At 37.4% G+C, this 17,414-nt stretch overlaps 1 protein-coding gene across 1 annotated transcript; it reads right to left on the reverse strand.

Annotated features, from left to right (window-relative positions):
- Positions 1-855: 855 nt before the first annotated feature.
- fadd (Fas (tnfrsf6)-associated via death domain) lies at positions 856-17,198 on the reverse strand. The gene is made up of 2 exons (XM_081604415.1): positions 16,759-17,198; positions 856-13,094 (listed from the first exon to the last, which is right to left on the reverse strand). The coding sequence occupies exons 1-2, from the start codon at positions 17,177-17,179 to the stop codon at positions 12,805-12,807; spliced, it is 711 nt and encodes a 236-aa protein (XP_081460541.1). The 5' UTR covers positions 17,180-17,198; the 3' UTR covers positions 856-12,804.
- Between the last annotated feature and the right edge of the window lie 216 nt (positions 17,199-17,414).

Genomic DNA, 17,414 nt, shown 5'->3' on the forward strand with positions numbered 1-17,414 from the left:
GTAATAAATGGACTTCTTGTGTTTACGAAGCTGCACAGTTAATTTTCAGTTTAGTTAGATGTTGGAGAGTTCCGAAATGCTGAGAAGCAGTATATCAGGCTGTTTGAAACTGGAATCAAGTCTAATTCTTATGTTTCAATAGAATTGAAGACAACATCGCTTTATCTCAGCGAAAGAAGTAATAAATGTACCTCTTTGGTTTACGAAACTCCACAGTGAATTTTCAGTTTAGTTAGATGTTGGACAGCTCCGAAATGCTGAGAAGCTGTATATCTGGCTGTTTGAAACTGGACTGAGGTCTTATTCTTATGTTTCAATAGAGTTGAAGCCAACATAGCTTTATCTCAGCAAAGAAGTAATAAATGGTGTTTGTTACTACCCAATAGTAAGTCCCGCCTACACCTCACAACTCTTCGGACTCACTACTGCCCAGTTCTCTGTCTAACAGGTCCGGAAAATCCCCCAAACTCGGGTCTTTACCCTAGAGATAGTTTGTGGAGAATTATCTGTTTAAACTGGGGTCGGAAAGGACTCGTCTAGCCCTGACTACCTTCGATCCAGGAGTTATGACCCTTTACAGTTGAGGAACAATCAGCTGAGTAGCCCTCACAGCTGCGTAACCCCTACAACCACTCCTGTTAACGGTAGCTCCTCTCCTAAAATAAGGGCACTTGTTAACGGCTAGATTAAGTTCAGTGACTTAGATTTAAGTCCCGGGGTCATTATTTTAACACTCAGCAGAGGAAAACACAAAGCCACCCTATCTCTAGAATCATATATGTTAACTTTACCATATTTAGGAGAACCAACAATAATTAAGACAGACACAATTAAACTCACTGTTCACAATTCTCATTGGAATTTTAGAATATAATTTTATTAAGCAAGCTTTCGCAGGGGCATATGACAAGCAGGTTAATTTCCCAAAGGTTATGAAAAGAGGTAAAAATATAATAAAATCAAATTAAAATCAATCACTACCTACCCTTATTCCTATCCCTAACCTGTGTCACTAAGTTCACTGAGCGAGGCTTTGGGGGAAGCTGGTCAGCTCATACCCGATGGTTCTTTTGTCTCGGCAGCTGTAATCTTTAGATGTCCTTGGTCAGAGTCTTTGTCCAGCCGGAACAAAGTCCTCTTTTCTAAAGAGAAGCGGAGCAAAACCGTACGTTGTCCTTCTAACGTGCAGAATCTTTGTCGTTAAATGACCTCCGTCTCTTTTCCAAGTCGGCTGCAACTGAATTGAGAGTGTTGGGTAGAAGCAGAGGGGCTGGTCGGATCTGGAACCAGGGTCGGTGGCTGGTGGAACTCGTCCCTTCTCGGCGGCGTGAAGTCTTTGAGCTGCCCTTGGTCCCGGGGTGTAGTCCTCTGCTGGTCTTTAGCCTGCTTCCTCTTGTTGGCTCCTCTTCTGCGCCGCGGACGAAGAACCCCTTGCCTCCCCTGTGCTCCAGCTTTTAAGCCCTCTCAATGCAGGGCGGTCTATGGGGCAGAGCTGCGTTACTGTAGAACCTTCCCACTGCGTCTCACTGTCTGTGGAAAGTCCCTACCTTCCCCAACTCTCCTATGACTCATTCATACCTCACCACCACATCCCCGGTACTTTCCATTGACCATCTGTTTCTGATTCTGCCGCGCCCTCGCTCAGAAATGACTCATTCTCCACTGTTTCTCCTTCTAAGTCATTTTTGTCTTACAAAACATAATCAATGTTCTACTTTGTCGACATTTTACTTCAGTATGTTTCTTCCTCACACATTATCTTTTAATCTTTAATAATCAATGCTTATTATACAACAATCAAGTTGTTCAAACCTCACTTTCCATACTGTATTATAACATTCAGCTGATTAAAAATACAGAACATATATTTTTGATTATACATTACAGACATTCCTTCATTGGCATGTATTATTATTATTGTAAACTTGCTACAAACCATAATCATCATTAAATCATTATACAAGGTTTACTGTTATTTCTCAGGCCTTTATTCCGTTTTCTGCGTGTACCTGGACAGATCTCACATGCTTATACCAGGTTTCATGACAATAACCTTCTTGGGTTTTTGAAGCTCCACTGCTAATTTTCAGTTTAGTTAGATGTTGGACAGCTCCGAAATGCTGAGAAGCTGTATATCTGGCTGCTTGAAACTGGAATCAGGTCTAATTCTTATGTTTCAATAGAATTGAAGCCAAAATCGCTTTATCTCAGAGAAAGAAGTAATAAATGGACTTCTTAGGTTTACGAAGCTCCTCAGTTATTTGTCAGTTTAGTTAGATGTTGGACAACCCGGAAATCATGAGAAGTACTATATCTGGCTGTTTTACACTGGAATCAGGTCTAATTCTTATGTTTCAATAGAGTTGAAGCCAAAATCGCTTTATCTCAGCGAAAGAAGTAATAAATGGACTTCTTTGGTTTACGAAGCTCCACAGTTAATTTTCAGTTTAGTTAGAAGTTGGACAGCTCTGAAATGCTAGGAAGCTGTATATCTGGCTGTTTGAAACTGGACTAAGGTCTAATTCTTATGTTTCAATAGAATTGAAGCCAAAATCGCTTTATCTCAGCGAAAGAAGTAATAAATGGACTTCTTTGGTTTACGAAGCTACACAGTTAGTTTTCAGTTTAGTTAGATGTTGGACAGCTCCGAAATGCTAGGAAGCTGTATATCTGGCTGTTTGAAACTAGACTAAGGTCTAATTCTTATGTTTCAATAGAATTGAAGCCAAAATCGCTTTATCTCAGCGAAAGAAGTAATAAATGGACTTCTATGGTTTACGAAGCTACACAGTTAGTTTTCAGTTTAGTTAGATTTTGGACAGCTCCGAAATTCTGAGAAGCTGTATATCTGGCTGTTTGAAACTGGACTAAGGTCTAATTCTTATGTTTCAATAGAGTTGAAGCCAAAATCGCTTTATCACAGCGAAAGAAGTAATAAATGGAGTCCTTGGGTTTACAAATCTCCACAGTTAATTTTCAGTTTAGTTAAATGTTGGACAGCTCCGAAATACTGAGAAGCAATATATATGTCAGTTTGAAACCGGACTCAGGTCTAATTCTTATGTTTCAATAGAGTTGAAGCCAAAATCGCTTTATCTCCGTGAAAGAAGTAATAAATGGACCTCTTGGGTTTCCGAAACTACACAGATAATTTTCAGTTCAGTTAGATGTTGGACAGCTCGGAAATCCTGAGAAGCAGTATTTCTGGCTGTTTTACACAAGAATCAGGTCTAATTCTTATGTTTCAAAAGAGTTGAAGCCAATATCGCATTATCTAAGCGAAAGAAGTAATAAATGGACCTCTTGGGTTTATGAAGCTCCACGCTTAATTTTCATTTAGTTAGATGTTGGACAGCTCCGACATGCTGAGAAGAGGAATACCTGGCTGTTTTAAACTGAAATCAGGTCTAATTCTTATGTTTCAATTGAGTTGAAGCCAAAATCGCTTTATCTCAGCGAAAGAAGTAATAAATGGACTTTCTGAGTTTATGAAGCTCCACAGTTAATTTTCAGTTTATTTAGATGTTTGACAGCTTCAAAATGCTGAGAAGCAGTATATCTGGCGGTTTTAAACTGGAGTGAGGTCTTATAAGAATTAGACCATAAGACATAAGAAGGTTTCAATAAAAATGAAGCCAAAATCGCTTTATCTCAGCAAGAAAAGTAATAAATGTACATGCTGCGTTTACGTATCAGCACAGTTAATTCTCAATTTAGTTAGATGTTGGACAGCTCCGAAATCCTGAGAGGCAGTAAATCTTGCTGTTTTCCACTGGAATCAGGTCTAATTTTTATGTTTCAATAGAGTTGAAGCCAAAATCGCTTTATCTCAGCGAAAGAAGCAATAAATGGATGTCTTGGGTTTACGAAATTCCACAGTTAACTTTCAGTTTAGTTAGATGTTGGACAGCTCCAAAATGCTGAGAAGCAGTATACCTGGCTGTTTTAAACTGGAATAAAGTCTAATTCTTATGTTTCAATAGAGTTGAAGCCAAAATCACTTTATCTCAGCGAAAGAAGTAACAAATGGATTTCTTGGGTTTACGAAGCTCCACAGTTAATTTTCAGTTTAGTTAGATGTTGGATAGCTACGAAATCCTGAGAAGCAGTATATGTAGCTGTTGTACACTGGAATCAGGTCTATTTCTTATGTTTGAATAGAGTTGAAGCCAAAATCGCTTTATCTCAGCGAAAGAATTCAAAAATTGACTTTTTGGGTTTGTGAAGCTCCACAGTTAATTTTCAGTTTAGTTAGATGGTGGACAGCTTAAAAATGCTGTGAAGCAATATATGTCAGTTTTAAACTGATCTAATATTAATGTTTCAACTGGTCTAATATTAATGTTTCAATAGAGTTGAAGCCAAAATCGCTTTATCTTTGCGAAAGAAGTATTAAATGTACTTCTTGGGTTTACGAAACTACACAGATAATTTTCAGTTTAGTTAAATGTTGGAAAGCTCCGAAAACGTGAGAAGCAGTATTTCTGGCTGTTTTACACTAGAATCAGGTCTAATTCTTATGTTTCAAAAGAGTTGAAGCCAATATAGCATTATCTAAGCGAAAGAAGTAATAAATGGTCTTCTTGGGTTTACGAAGCTCCACAGTTAATTTTCAGTTTAGATAGATGTTGGACAGCTCCGAAATACTGAGAAGCAGTATACCTGGCTGATGTAAAATGGAATCAGGTTTAATTCTTATGTTTCAATAGAGTTGAAGCCACAATCGCTTTATCTCAGCAAGAGAAGTAATAAATGGTCTTCTTGGGTTTACGAAGATCCACAGTTAATTTTCAGTTTAGATAGATGTTGGACAGCTCCGAAATACTGAGAAGCAGAATATCTGGCCGTTTTAAACTGGAGTCAGGTCTAATTCTTATGTTTCAATAGAGTTGAAGCAAAAATCGCTTTATCTCAGCGAAAGAAGTAATAAATGGATTTCTTGGGTTTAAGAAGCTCCACAGTTAATTTTCAGTTTAGTTAGATGTTGGACAGCTCCGAAATCCTGAGAAGCAGTATATCTAGCTGTTGTACACTGGAATCAGGTCAAATTCTTATGTTTCAATAGAGTTGAAGCCAAAATCGCTTTATCTCAGCGAAAGAATTCAAAAATGGACTTCTTGGGTTTGTGAAGCTCCACAGTTAATTTTCAGTTTTGTTAGATGGTGGACAGCTTCGAAATGCTGTGAAGCAATATATCTGACAGTTTTAAACTGGAATCAGGTCTAATTCTTATGTTTCAATAGAGTTGAAGCCAAAATCGCTTTATCTCCGCGAAAGAAGTAATAAATGGACCTCTTGGGTTTACGAAGCTCCACAGTTAATTTTCAGTTTAGTTAGATGTTGGACAGCTCCGACATGCTGAGATCAGTATACCTGGCTGTTTTAAACTGAAATCAGGTCTAAATCTTATGTTTCAATAGAGTTGAAGCCACAATCGTTTTATCTCAGCGAAAGAAGTTTTAAATGGACTTCTTGGGTTTACGAAATTCCACAGTTAATTTTCAGTTTAGTTAGATGTTGGATAGCTCCGAAATGCTGAGAAGCTGTATATCTGGCTGTTTGAACCTGGACTCAGGTCATATAAGAATAAGACCATAAAACATTAGAATGTTTCAATAAAAATGAAGCCAAAATCGTTTTATCTCAGCAAGAGAAGTCTAAAATGTACTTCTTGGGTTTACGTAGCGCCACAGTTAATTTTCAATTTAGTTAGATGTTGGACAGCTACGAAATGCTGTGAAGCAGTATGTCTGGCTTTTTTACATTGGAATCAGGTCTAATTCTTATGTTTCAATAGAGTTGAAGCCAAAATCGCTTTATGTCAGCGAAAGAAGTAATAAATGGACTCTAGGGTTTACGAAGCTCCACAGTTAATTTTCAGTTTAGTTAGATGTTGGACAGCTTCGAAATGCTGTGAAGCAGTATATCTGGCTGTTTTAAACTGGAATCAAGTATAATTGTTATGTTTCGATAAAGTTGAAGCCAAAATCGCTTTGTCTCAGCGAAAGAAGTAATAAATGGATTTCTTGGGTTTACGAAACTCCACAGTTAATTTTCAGTTTAGTTAGATGTTGGACAGCTCCGAAATGCAGAGAAGCAGTATATCTGGCTGTTTTAAACTGGAATCAGGTCTAATTCTTATGTTTCAATAGAGTTGAAGCCAAAATCGCTTTATCTCAGCGAAAGTAGTAATAAATGGATTTCTTGGGTTTACGAATCTCCACAGTTAATTTTAAGTTTAGTTAGATGCTGGACAGCTCCGAAATGCTGAGAAGCAGTATATCTGGCTGTTTTAAAGTGGAGTTAGGTCTACTTCCTATGTTTCAATAGAGTTGAAGCCAAAATCGCTTTATCTCAGCGAAAGAAGTAATAAATGGACTTTCTGAGTTTATGAAGCTCCACAGTTAATTTTCAGTTTATTTAGATGTTGGACAGCTTCAAAATGCTGAGAAGCAGTATATCTGGCGGTTTTAAACTGGAGTGAGGTCTTATAAGAATTAGACCATAAGACATAAGAAGGTTTCAATAAAAATGAAGCCAAAATCGCTTTATCTCAGCAAGAAAAGTAATAAATGTACATGCTGCGTTTACGTATCAGCACAGTTAATTCTCAATTTAGTTAGATGTTGGACAGCTCCGAAATCCTGAGAGGCAGTAAATCTTGCTGTTTTCCACTGGAATCAGGTCTAATTTTTATGTTTCAATAGAGTTGAAGCCAAAATCGCTTTATCTCAGCGAAAGAAGCAATAAATGGACTTCTTGGGTTTACGAAATTCCACAGTTAACTTTCGGTTTAGTTAGATGTTGGACAGCTCCAAAATGCTGAGAAGCAGTATACCTGGCTGTTTTAAACTGGAATAAAGTCTAATTCTTATGTTTCAATAGAGTTGAAGCCAAAATCACTTTGTCTCAGCGAAAGAAGTAACAAATGGATTTCTTGGGTTTACGAAGCTCCACAGTTAATTTTCAGTTTAGTTAGATGTTGGATAGCTACGAAATCCTGATAAGCAGTATATGTAGCTGTTGTACACTGGAATCAGGTCTATTTCTTATGTTTGAATAGAGTTGAAGCCACAATCGCTTTATCTCAGCGAAAGAATTCAAAAATTGACTTTTTGGGTTTGTGAAGCTCCACAGTTAATTTTCAGTTTAGTTAGATGGTGGACAGCTTAAAAATGCTGTGAAGCAATATATGTCAGTTTTAAACTGGAATCAGGTCTAATATTAATGTTTCAATAGAGTTGAAGCCAAAATCGCTTTATCTTTGCGAAAGAAGTATTAAATGTACTTCTTGGGTTTACGTAACTACACAGATAATTTTCAGTTTAGTTAGATGTTGGAAAGCTCCGAAAACGTGAGAAGCAGTATTTCTGGCTGTTTTACACTAGAATCAGGTCTAATTCTTATGTTTCAAAAGAGTTGAAGCCAATATAGCATTATCTAAGCGAAAGAAGTAATAAATGGACCTCTTGGGTTTACGAAGCTCCACACTTAATTTTCATTTAGTTAGTTGTTGGACAGCTCCGACATGCTTAGAAGCAGTATACCTGGCTGTTTTCCACTGGAAACAGGTCTAATTCTTATGTTCCAATAGAGTTGAAGCCAAAATAGCTTTGTCTCAGCGAAAGAAGTAATAAATGGACTTCTTGAGTTTACGAATCTCCACAGTTAAAATCCAATTTAGTTAGAATTTGAACAGCTTCAAAATGCTGAAAAGCCGTATATCTGGCTGTTTTAAACTGGAATCAGGTCTAATTCTTATGTTTTAATAGAGTTGAAGCCAAAATCGCTTTATCTCAGCGAAAGAAGTAATAAATGGACTTCTTGAGTTTACGAAGCTCCGCAGTTAAGTTCCAATTTTGTCAGATGTTGACCAGCTTCAAAATGCTGAAAAGCAGTACATCTGGCTGTTTTAAACTGGAATCAGGTCTAATTCTTATGTTTCAATAGAGTTGAAGCCAAAATTGCTTTATCTCAGCGAAAGAAGTAATAAATGGTCTTCTTGGGTTTACGAAGCTCCACAGTTAATTTTCAGTTTAGATAGATGTTGGACAGCTCCGAAATACTGAGAAGCAGTATACCTGGCTGATGTAAAATGGAATCAGGTTTAATTCTTATGTTTCAATAGAGTTGAAGCCACAATCGCTTTATCTCAGCAAGAGAAGTAATAAATGGTCTTCTTGGGTTTACGGAGCTCCACAGTTAATTTTCAGTTTAGATAGATGTTGGACAGCTCCGAAATACTGAGAAGCAGAATATCTGGCCGTTTTAAACTGGAGTCAGGTCTAATTCTTATGTTTCAATAGAGTTGAAGCAAAAATCGCTTTATCTCAGCGATAGAAGTAATAAATGGATTTCTTGGGTTTAAGAAGCTCCACAGTTAATTTTCAGTTTAGTTAGATGTTGGACAGCTCCGAAATCCTGAGAAGCAGTATATCTAGCTGTTGTACACTGGAATCAGGTCAAATTCTTATGTTTCAATAGAGTTGAAGCCAAAATCGCTTTATCTCAGCGAAAGAATTCAAAAATGGACTTCTCGGGTTTGTGAAGCTCCACAGTTAATTTTCAGTTTAGTTAGATGGTGGACAGCTTCGAAATGCTGTGAAGCAATATATCTGACAGTTTTAAACTGGAATCAGGTCTAATTCTTATGTTTCAATAGAGTTGAAGCCAAAATCGCTTTATCTCCGCGAAAGAAGTAATAAATGGACCTCTTGGGTTTACGAAGCTCCACAGTTAATTTTCAGTTTAGTTAGATGTTGGACAGCTCCGACTTGCTGAGATCAGTATACCTGGCTGTTTTAAACTGGAATCAGGTCTAATTCTTATGTTTCAATAGAGTTGAAGCCACAATCGTTTTATCTCAGCGAAAGAAGTATTAAATGGACTTCTTGGGTTTACGAAATTCCACAGTTAATTTTCAGTTTAGTTAGATGTTGGATAGCTCCGAAATGCTGAGAAGCTGTATATCTGGCTGTTTGAACCTGGACTCAGGTCATATAAGAATAAGACCATAAAACATTAGAATGTTTCAATAAAAATGAAGCCAAAATCGCTTTATCTCAGCAAGAGAAGTCTAAAATGTACTTCTTGGGTTTACGTAGCGCCACAGTTAATTTTCAATTTAGTTAGATGTTGGACAGCTACGAAATGCTGTGAAGCAGTATGTCTGGCTTTTTTACATTGGAATCAGGTCTAATTCTTATGTTTCAATAGAGTTGAAGCCAAAATCGCTTTATGTCAGCGAAAGAAGTAATAAATGGACTCTAGGGTTTACGAAGCTCCACAGTTAATTTTCAGTTTAGTTAGATGTTGGACAGCTTCGAAATGCTGTGAAGCAGTATATCTGGCTGTTTTAAACTGGAATCAAGTATAATTGTTATGTTTCGATAAAGTTGAAGCCAAAATCGCTTTGTCTCAGCGAAAGAAGTAATAAATGGATTTCTTGGGTTTACGAAACTCCACAGTTAATTTTCAGTTTAGTTAGATGTTGGACAGCTCCGAAATGCAGAGAAGCAGTATATCTGGCTGTTTTAAACTGGAATCAGGTCTAATTCTTATGTTTCAATAGAGTTGAAGCCAAAATCGCTTTATCTCAGCGAAAGTAGTAATAAATGGATTTCTTGGGTTTACGAATCTCCACAGTTAATTTTAAGTTTAGTTAGATGCTGGACAGCTCCGAAATGCTGAGAAGCAGTATATCTGGCTGTTTTAAAGTGGAGTTAGGTCTACTTCCTATGTTTCAATAGAGTTGAAGCCAAAATCGCTTTATCTCAGCGAAAGAAGTTATAAATGGACTCTAGGGTTTACGAAGCTCCAGAGTTAATTTTCAGTTTAGTTAGATGTTGAACAGCTTCCAAATGCTGTGAAGCAGTATATCTGGCTTTTATAAACGAGAGTCAGGTCTTGTAAGAATAAGAACATAAGACATAAGAATGTTTCAATAAAAATGAAGCCAAAAACGCTTTATCTCAGCAAGAGAAGTAATAAATGGTCTTCTTGGGTTTACGAAGCTCCACAGTTAATTTTCGGTTTAGATAGATGTTGGGCTGCTCCGAAATACTGAGAAGCAGTATATCTGGCTTTTCAAAACTGGAATAAAGTATAATTCTTATGTTTCAATAGAGTTAAAGCCAAAATCGATTTTTCTCAGTGAAAGAAGAAATAAATGGACTTCTTGGGTTTACGAAGCCTCACAATTAATTTTCAGTTTAGTTAGATGTTGGACAGCCCCGAAATGCTGTGAAGCAGTATATCTGGCTGTTTTAAACTGGAATCAGGTCTAATTCTTTTGTTTCAATAGAGTTGAAGCCAAGATGCCAAAAAAGCTTTATCTCAGCGAAAGAAGTAAAAAATTTACTATCTGTCAATTCGCAGCTCTACATTCAATTTTCAGCCTTATTAGATGTTGGACAGCTCTGAAATGCCGAGAAGTAGTAGATATGGCTGTTTTGAACTGGAATCAGGTTTAAAACTTATGTCTCAACATAGCAGAAGCCAAGATGCCAAAAAAGGTTTATCTCAGCAAAAAAAGTGAAAAATGGACTATATGTAAATTCGCAGCTCTACATTCAATTTTCAGCCTTATTAGATGTGGAACATCTCAGAAATGCTGAGTAGCAGTAGATGTGGCTGTTTTAATCTTTAGTCAGGTCTAAATCTTCTGTTTCAAAAGGGAACATGCTGATAGGCCAAAAACGCTTTATCTCAGCGAAAGAAGTTAAAAATGGACAATCTGAGAAGTCGCAGCTCTACATTCAATTTTCAGCCTTATTAGATGTTGGACAGCTCTGAAATGCCGAGAAGTAGTAGATCTGGCTGTTTTGAACTGGAATCAGGTTTAAAACTTATGTCTCAACATAACAGAAGCCAAGATGCCAAAAAAGGTTTATCTCAGCAAAAAAAGTGAAAAATGGACTATATGTATGGACTACATTCAATTTTCAGCCTTATTAGATGTGGAACATCTCAGAAATGCTGAGTAGCAGTAGATCTGGCTGTTTTAATCTTTAGTCAGGTCTAAATCTTCTGTTTCATATAAGAAGCCTAGAAGCCAAAAAAGCTTTATCTCAGCGAAATAAGTGAAAAATGGACTATTGTGATTTCGTAGCTCTACATTAAATTTTCAGCCATATTAGATAATGGAAAGCTCCAAAATGCTAAGAAGCAATAGATCTGGTAGTTTCAAACTGGAAACAGGTCTAAATCACATGTTTGAAGATATAAGAAGCCTAGAAGCCAAAAAAGCTTTATCTCAGCGAAAAAAGTTAAAAATGGACCATCTGAGAAGTCGCAGCTCTACATTCAATTTTCAACTTTATTAGATGTTGAACAGCTTCTAAATGCTCAGAAGCAACAGATTTGGCTGTTTGAAACTGGAGCCAGGTCTAAATCTTCTGTTTCATGAGAAAAGTAGCCCGGATGCCAAAAACGCTTTATCTCAGCGAAAGAAGTGAAAAATTGACAATCCGTGAATTCGCAGCTCTACATTCAATTTTCAGCCTTATTAGGAATGGGACAGCTCCGAAATGCTGAGACACAACAGATCTGGCTGTTTTAAACTAGAACCAGGTCCAAATCTTATGTTTCATGAGAGCAGAAGCCCATGGGCCAAAAAAGCTTTATCTCTGCGAAAAAAGTTAAAAATGATTGTCTATTTTTCACTTCTTTAGCTGAGATAAAGCATCTTTGGCCTCTCGGCTTCTGCTGTTATGAAACATAAGATTTAGACCTGGTTGTAGTTCCAAATAGCCAGATCTGCTGCTTTTCAGCATTTCGGAGCTCTCCAAAGTGGGATCAAACATGCTGATACTGGGTAGAAATTCAATTCATTTGACATTGATACATTATCATGACTCAATTTTTGTAAATTCAGTCTAGATTGTGTGATCGATAAATTATCAACTGCCAAGTAGCAGCACATTATTTCATTTTTTATTTTATTTTGTGTATCAACCAAACACAGTTTCTAGAAGAAACTGTGTTTCTTCTAGAAGAAACTGTGTTTCAAAAGCGTGTAGCTTTTGCTACACCTAGCAAAAGCTACACGCTTTTGCTAGGTGTAGCAAAAGCGTCAAAACACCTAGCAACAGGGTCAATCACGCCTAGCAACAAGATCAACCACTCCATCCTCATTAAAATAGCATGTTTTTTGTTAGCTCCTGTCTCAGAGAGTCGCTTGGCATCTGACTGAATCTGTTTGAAGCGACTCCTTTGCAGGAATTTGTAGGCTAAGATAGTAGCTTTCTGGGAGGACTAAGTTTCTTTGAGAAATCAGATCCAGGATTCCAAATTCTAAAAGAGGTCAACTGGATTGTAGTTTGATAACTGGGGATTCTTCAAAACACGGTTGGATATTTCTGAAACCTTTATTAAATTAGTGAAGCAATAGCATTTCAATGCTTTTTGGCCGTTGGGAAAGGAAAAATCATCCATATTTACATCCCGTTTGTTGTTGATCAAGGCTCATTTCTCTGGACTAATCTAAACTGATGAATTATGTTACTGAATGGGGATGCAAATTTACAACAAAAGAAATATTTGCGTTTTTGTTTCCTATCTTTATTGGAAATCAAGAAATTAATTTATGTTTATGTAAAAACGGTAACAATGTTTTTATATAAACCAGCTACCTAACAGCACCCACTGGTGTTCCAGTAAATGAAGCTGCAACACTGGTATATTGTAAATATTTGACAACTGTAAGGAAGAAGATGTTTACAAAAATCATTTTGTTAATTTCTACAAATATAATCTATTTCATAAAGTCCCAGGTTTCCTCCGTGCTTCTAAGATGATACTGGTCTAATATGAGCTGGATAATCCCTTCTGTTCAAGTTTCTCCTGGATTTTATCAGCAGTTAGGTTGAGCTGACAGTCCCTTAGAGCTGCTATCAGCTCCTTTGTTTGGACCTCAGGTCCTCTAATCTTCCTCCACTCCTTCAGCAGCTCCATGGCGGTCTCCTCCAGATCGGTGGGCTGCCGTGTGGCGATGGAGTCCAGCTTGGTCTCCCCCAGTCGTAGTTTGCGGCCTAGTTTGCGCCAGTTCCTCCCCAGATTGTCTCTGATCACCTCCGTGGCGATGTCCAGTTTGTCTTGAGGGACAAGAATAATAATAATGCTAATATTGATTAATTGTTGACTACAGTATACTCTAACTGCTGTATTATGGGTAAAAGTAGGTTTGTAACTTTGAATAACTATTTAAGAAGACACATTAAAGCTCTGTAGTTGATTTTACACAATCTATTTAAAAGATACATTAATATGACAGTAACACCTACGTATTATTATTTTTTCCCTTCCTTTGATGTAATGTTACTACAAATTCCTTCCCAGTTTATGTCTTTATATTTCCACATTTAACTCCAATGGAAAGCAATACTTATACTACAACTAGAAGTTGTGCCCAAGCCAATTTGCAAGTGTAATAATGATTATTTTCTTTAATTAAATCCAATGTTTTTGTTGCCACCCAACCAAACCTGTGCTGTGTTCAGATCCGATACTGACATCCTTCCTGTGTGATTCAATGCCATACTTGACGGAGTTTGGCTACATCGAGGCTAACTGCAGTAAAAAAGACATATGGAGGATCAGATAGCAGGTAAAGCAGCGCACAGCTACAAACACTCACCCAGATTAGCATGACGGTCAGAAAGCTAAACAAATAACCCGGAAAATTATTTTAACTCTTTGAGCTGCGATGTAAGACACTGGTTCTGCTCTCGCTGTTGAACCGCTGCTACGCGCTACAGGTAGTAATATTTGACAGACGGAGCGCCGCTTCTGCTCCACCTGGTAGTGAACTCTCACACCGAATCTGTTTAAAGCTGCAGCGTCTAACCCAGTGTTTCTCAACCTTTTTTGGCCCAGCGCCCCCCTGGCCCTTATCCAGGTCCCTCACCGCCCCCCACCAAAGAATTTGCAGGCTACTTTGCACTGACCATTATTTTATCATTAATATAACAATCACTATTGTAGATGTTTTGATTTTTATGCTTGTTTCTGTATTTATCATCAAAAATAATTTCCCAGAGAACAAAAAAGCCATGGGAATAGAAATTATTTTCACAGGCGTCTACGAAAAATGCAACAAACATTCAAGTTAAAATTGGTAGGCCAGTCAGAGTGGAAAAAATATTCTTATTCTTTGCCATTTTCTAGTTGTTAAATATTACACAAATGAGCAGATAAAAGATGTACAGCATGCCAGTTTAAACTTTGAACTATTTGCATACGACTAAGCTCTGCAACATTAAAACATGGATAGAACTGTAACTACATTAATCATAACTCTTCTTTTCTTCAGTGTTTCTGTTGGTTTCTGGTGGTGCAGCTCTGTGCTGCCTTCAGGAGAATGGTACATCAGAGTATCAACCATAAAATTTCACCCACATGGCATTTATTGTGCAAACCAGAGCTTTCAGTGGAAAAATAAAAGTTTCAGATCCTTTTAATGCCATACAAATATGAGACAGAAACATGGATTATATCTTTATATAGACCTGTCTATTGATTTATAGACTAATAGTTTTACTGGACAGAAAATACAAAGAACAAATCTGGTTCTTAATCAAATCCTAATGAGTCAAATTGAAAGTGTCATGGAGTCATCAGCATCATGACATTAACACTGACAGGAAAAATAATATTGAAGAAATCAATATATCAAATCTAATTAAAAACATAAATAAGTGATAAAGTTCTTTACTGTTATGGTCTGTAAGATATATTTATTCTCAGTATTAGATATGGTCTCAACAAACCCATGGCACTTCAACAATATTATTTTACCTTTTATCTGGAAATAGTGTCTGTTTATTCTTGCCATTCTGTCCTCTGTATTAATTATTGCTCGAAAGGTCTTGTCATACCAGTTTATTCCTCTGTATTTACTTTAGTTTCTTAGTTTATTCTTGCATTTTGTTCATTCATTTCCATTTAGTTTTATTTGATGAGTTATATCCTCTCTTGGTTTATTGCTATGTCCACTGAGTTTCTTTCCTGTTGCTAGATTTATTTGATCGTTTATTGACGCTCATCATCAGTAATCTCATCACCTGCTGCGCCGCCTAATCAACACATGTGTTTCACATCATGTGTTGATTTTTCCACTGTTCAGCGTTGGACTCTCTGTTTTTATGCCATAATTCACATCTAGTTCGTCGCTCCGTTTTATGTCCAGCTTCTCCTGTTTCAGAGTTTTGCGCAATGTGCGCGTCTTTTTTTTTTTTTTTTTTGAAGCCGCTAAGGTGCAGGGCGGTCGGGAAGCATATTGATGGGGAAAAGGCAGACTGACATAAACCTTTTAAAATAACGGAAACAATTTCTGCATTCTGATTATTGAAATTTAAAAGTGCTGCGGTCCGTTGTTCAATCACCCCCGTTTCATACCGGACCACTTACAGCACCGGTGTTAACGCTATAAAATGAACGGGGGGATTTCTTTATTTCTTTATTTAAATGGGTTCATTTTTCAGAGGGATACAGTGAGGGTATCGTGATTTTAGCTACCAGTAGCAGGAGAACATAGCTGCGCCAAGAAGCTAACAGTAGCTAACAAACACTGAATAGAAGAGCTGCCATTGATACAGTTGCAGCCAAGCATGGTTTAATGTTACACAGTACAGTTTAACCAAGTTGCTCAAAGTCTAAACTGGCATTGTTGTGCAATTAAGGTGTAAAGTTTACCTTCGACCAAAGGCATCCCAGCGCCCCCCTTTTGTAAAGATGCCGTCCTCTGAAGGCCTCCTGGGGGCGGCGGTACCGCCCACGTTGAGAACCGCTAATCTAACCTAAAAAATACATTTTACATAGAAAACTTTCACTGTCCTAACATGAGACATCTGTTAGATCGATTATTGTTTTTAGAGATTATCTAATCTCTAAAAACAATAATCGATCTCCTCCTTGCTCTGCATAATTACTCTGCTCAGTCAGAAACAGTCACTCAGAACTAGTAGTAATCAGCTAGCCGCCATGCTATCAGGAAGTTTTCATTCAGTAACTCTGGATTGTTTATTGTAATGGATCCTGTATTTGCCTTTGAATGTTAAGTTTTATACTTGAACTTTTTGGCAATGTTGAGAGATTTTTTTTTTGGGCTCTTTGCATTATTTAGCCTCTTCAGAGCCTATGTTATCATTGTTATCATATTCTATGTTATCAGTTTGTTAAAGATAGTATTATCTTTTGCACAATGCCTGTTTTTCTTCTTGGAAAAAGTTATTAAAAACAAGTTTTTGTCTAAATTAAGGTGAATTCATGGTTCCTATTTCCACATAATGTAACCGGTAGTATTTATGAGAATAAATAAATAAATAATAATTATGTGATCGGTATCGGTGAACGGTATCGGTGATCAGCCCTCATGGGTGATCGGTATCGGTATTGGCAGGAAAAAACCTGATCGGCACATCTCTAGTGTTAACATGACTTCAGTAAGGAAATTCCAGCAAAGTTCCTTTAAGTTCCAGTTTGGTCATTTTTTCCTTTTAACAGAATGTCAAGTTTTTATTCCTGCTATGTCATTCTGTGGTAAAAATGACATATTGTTGTCATGTGGCTCACAATAAAGTCAGCCACATGAAAAAGGTTTCATGATTTTTGCTTTAACTTAAAGACATTTTCTGATAGATGTTGTATCGCAGCCCAGCTACCCATCAACGCCCTCTGGTGTTTCAATAAATTAAGGTGCAACACCGACCCTGACCAGGACAGAAAGAAAGTGAAACTGCGCTCTCCAAGTTTCTTTACCTCTCTCGGTGTAGCTCAAGCCGTATTTGGGATCTTCTTGCTGGACCTCCCAGTTGCTTAGCTTCTCGGATAGATCATCTCGCTGGACCTGCCGCAAAAGCTGACATAGATAGTCTGCTTTGTCCTTTCCTAGTTGGCCTCTTTCCGTCAGAATCTCAAACAGTTGGTGTCCTGTTTTGATCCTTTCCATCTTTTGTTTCCCAATGTGGTCTCGAACTAGAAACTTGAGTTGTTCTAGGTTTTCCTCTTTGAGCATATTTGAAATGTCCAGCAGAACGGAATAAAAGCTTGAAGCGCTCATGTCTCCGCCGCCGACTGGAGCTCCTGACCGAGTTCGTTTCCTTTCACTTCCGCCTGGTGGTTGTTTCGGGTTCAGGGATGGGCGTTCCTCTCCAATCTGGAGCCTTTTCTGCCTCCTCATGCCGAGCTAAACAACTGACTACTTTTTTTGGGAGGCATTTTAAATAATTTAGTCAATGTTTTTGCCTCTTATAGAGAGGAGAAAACCATTTTTTTCTGTTTATATGTCTAAATAAGGAAACAATGAAGTAGGCCCTTCAAAGTCACATCTAATGCCTGAATACCCAGGTGAAAAAAAAGAATACTTTAGTATATTTCAAACATACTTAAATTTGTGAAAGTACACTTTAAGCATA

The sequence above is a fragment of the Poecilia reticulata genome, unplaced genomic scaffold, assembly GCF_904066995.2.
Source record: "Poecilia reticulata unplaced genomic scaffold, P_reticulata-male-v2 Scaffold_63, whole genome shotgun sequence".
In the NCBI taxonomy this organism is placed as follows: Eukaryota; Metazoa; Chordata; class Actinopteri; order Cyprinodontiformes; family Poeciliidae; genus Poecilia; species Poecilia reticulata.

Bases quoted from the DNA above. Each gene is read 5' to 3' on its own strand.
- fadd (XM_081604415.1), bottom strand. From the start codon at position 17,179: ATGAGGAGGCAGAAAAGGCTCCAGATTGGAGAGGAACGCCCATCCCTG. The intron at 13,095-16,758 runs GTAAAGAAACTT...TTGTCCCTCAAG, and splicing joins CTTGAGCTACACCGAGAGAG to ACAAACTGGACATCGCCACG.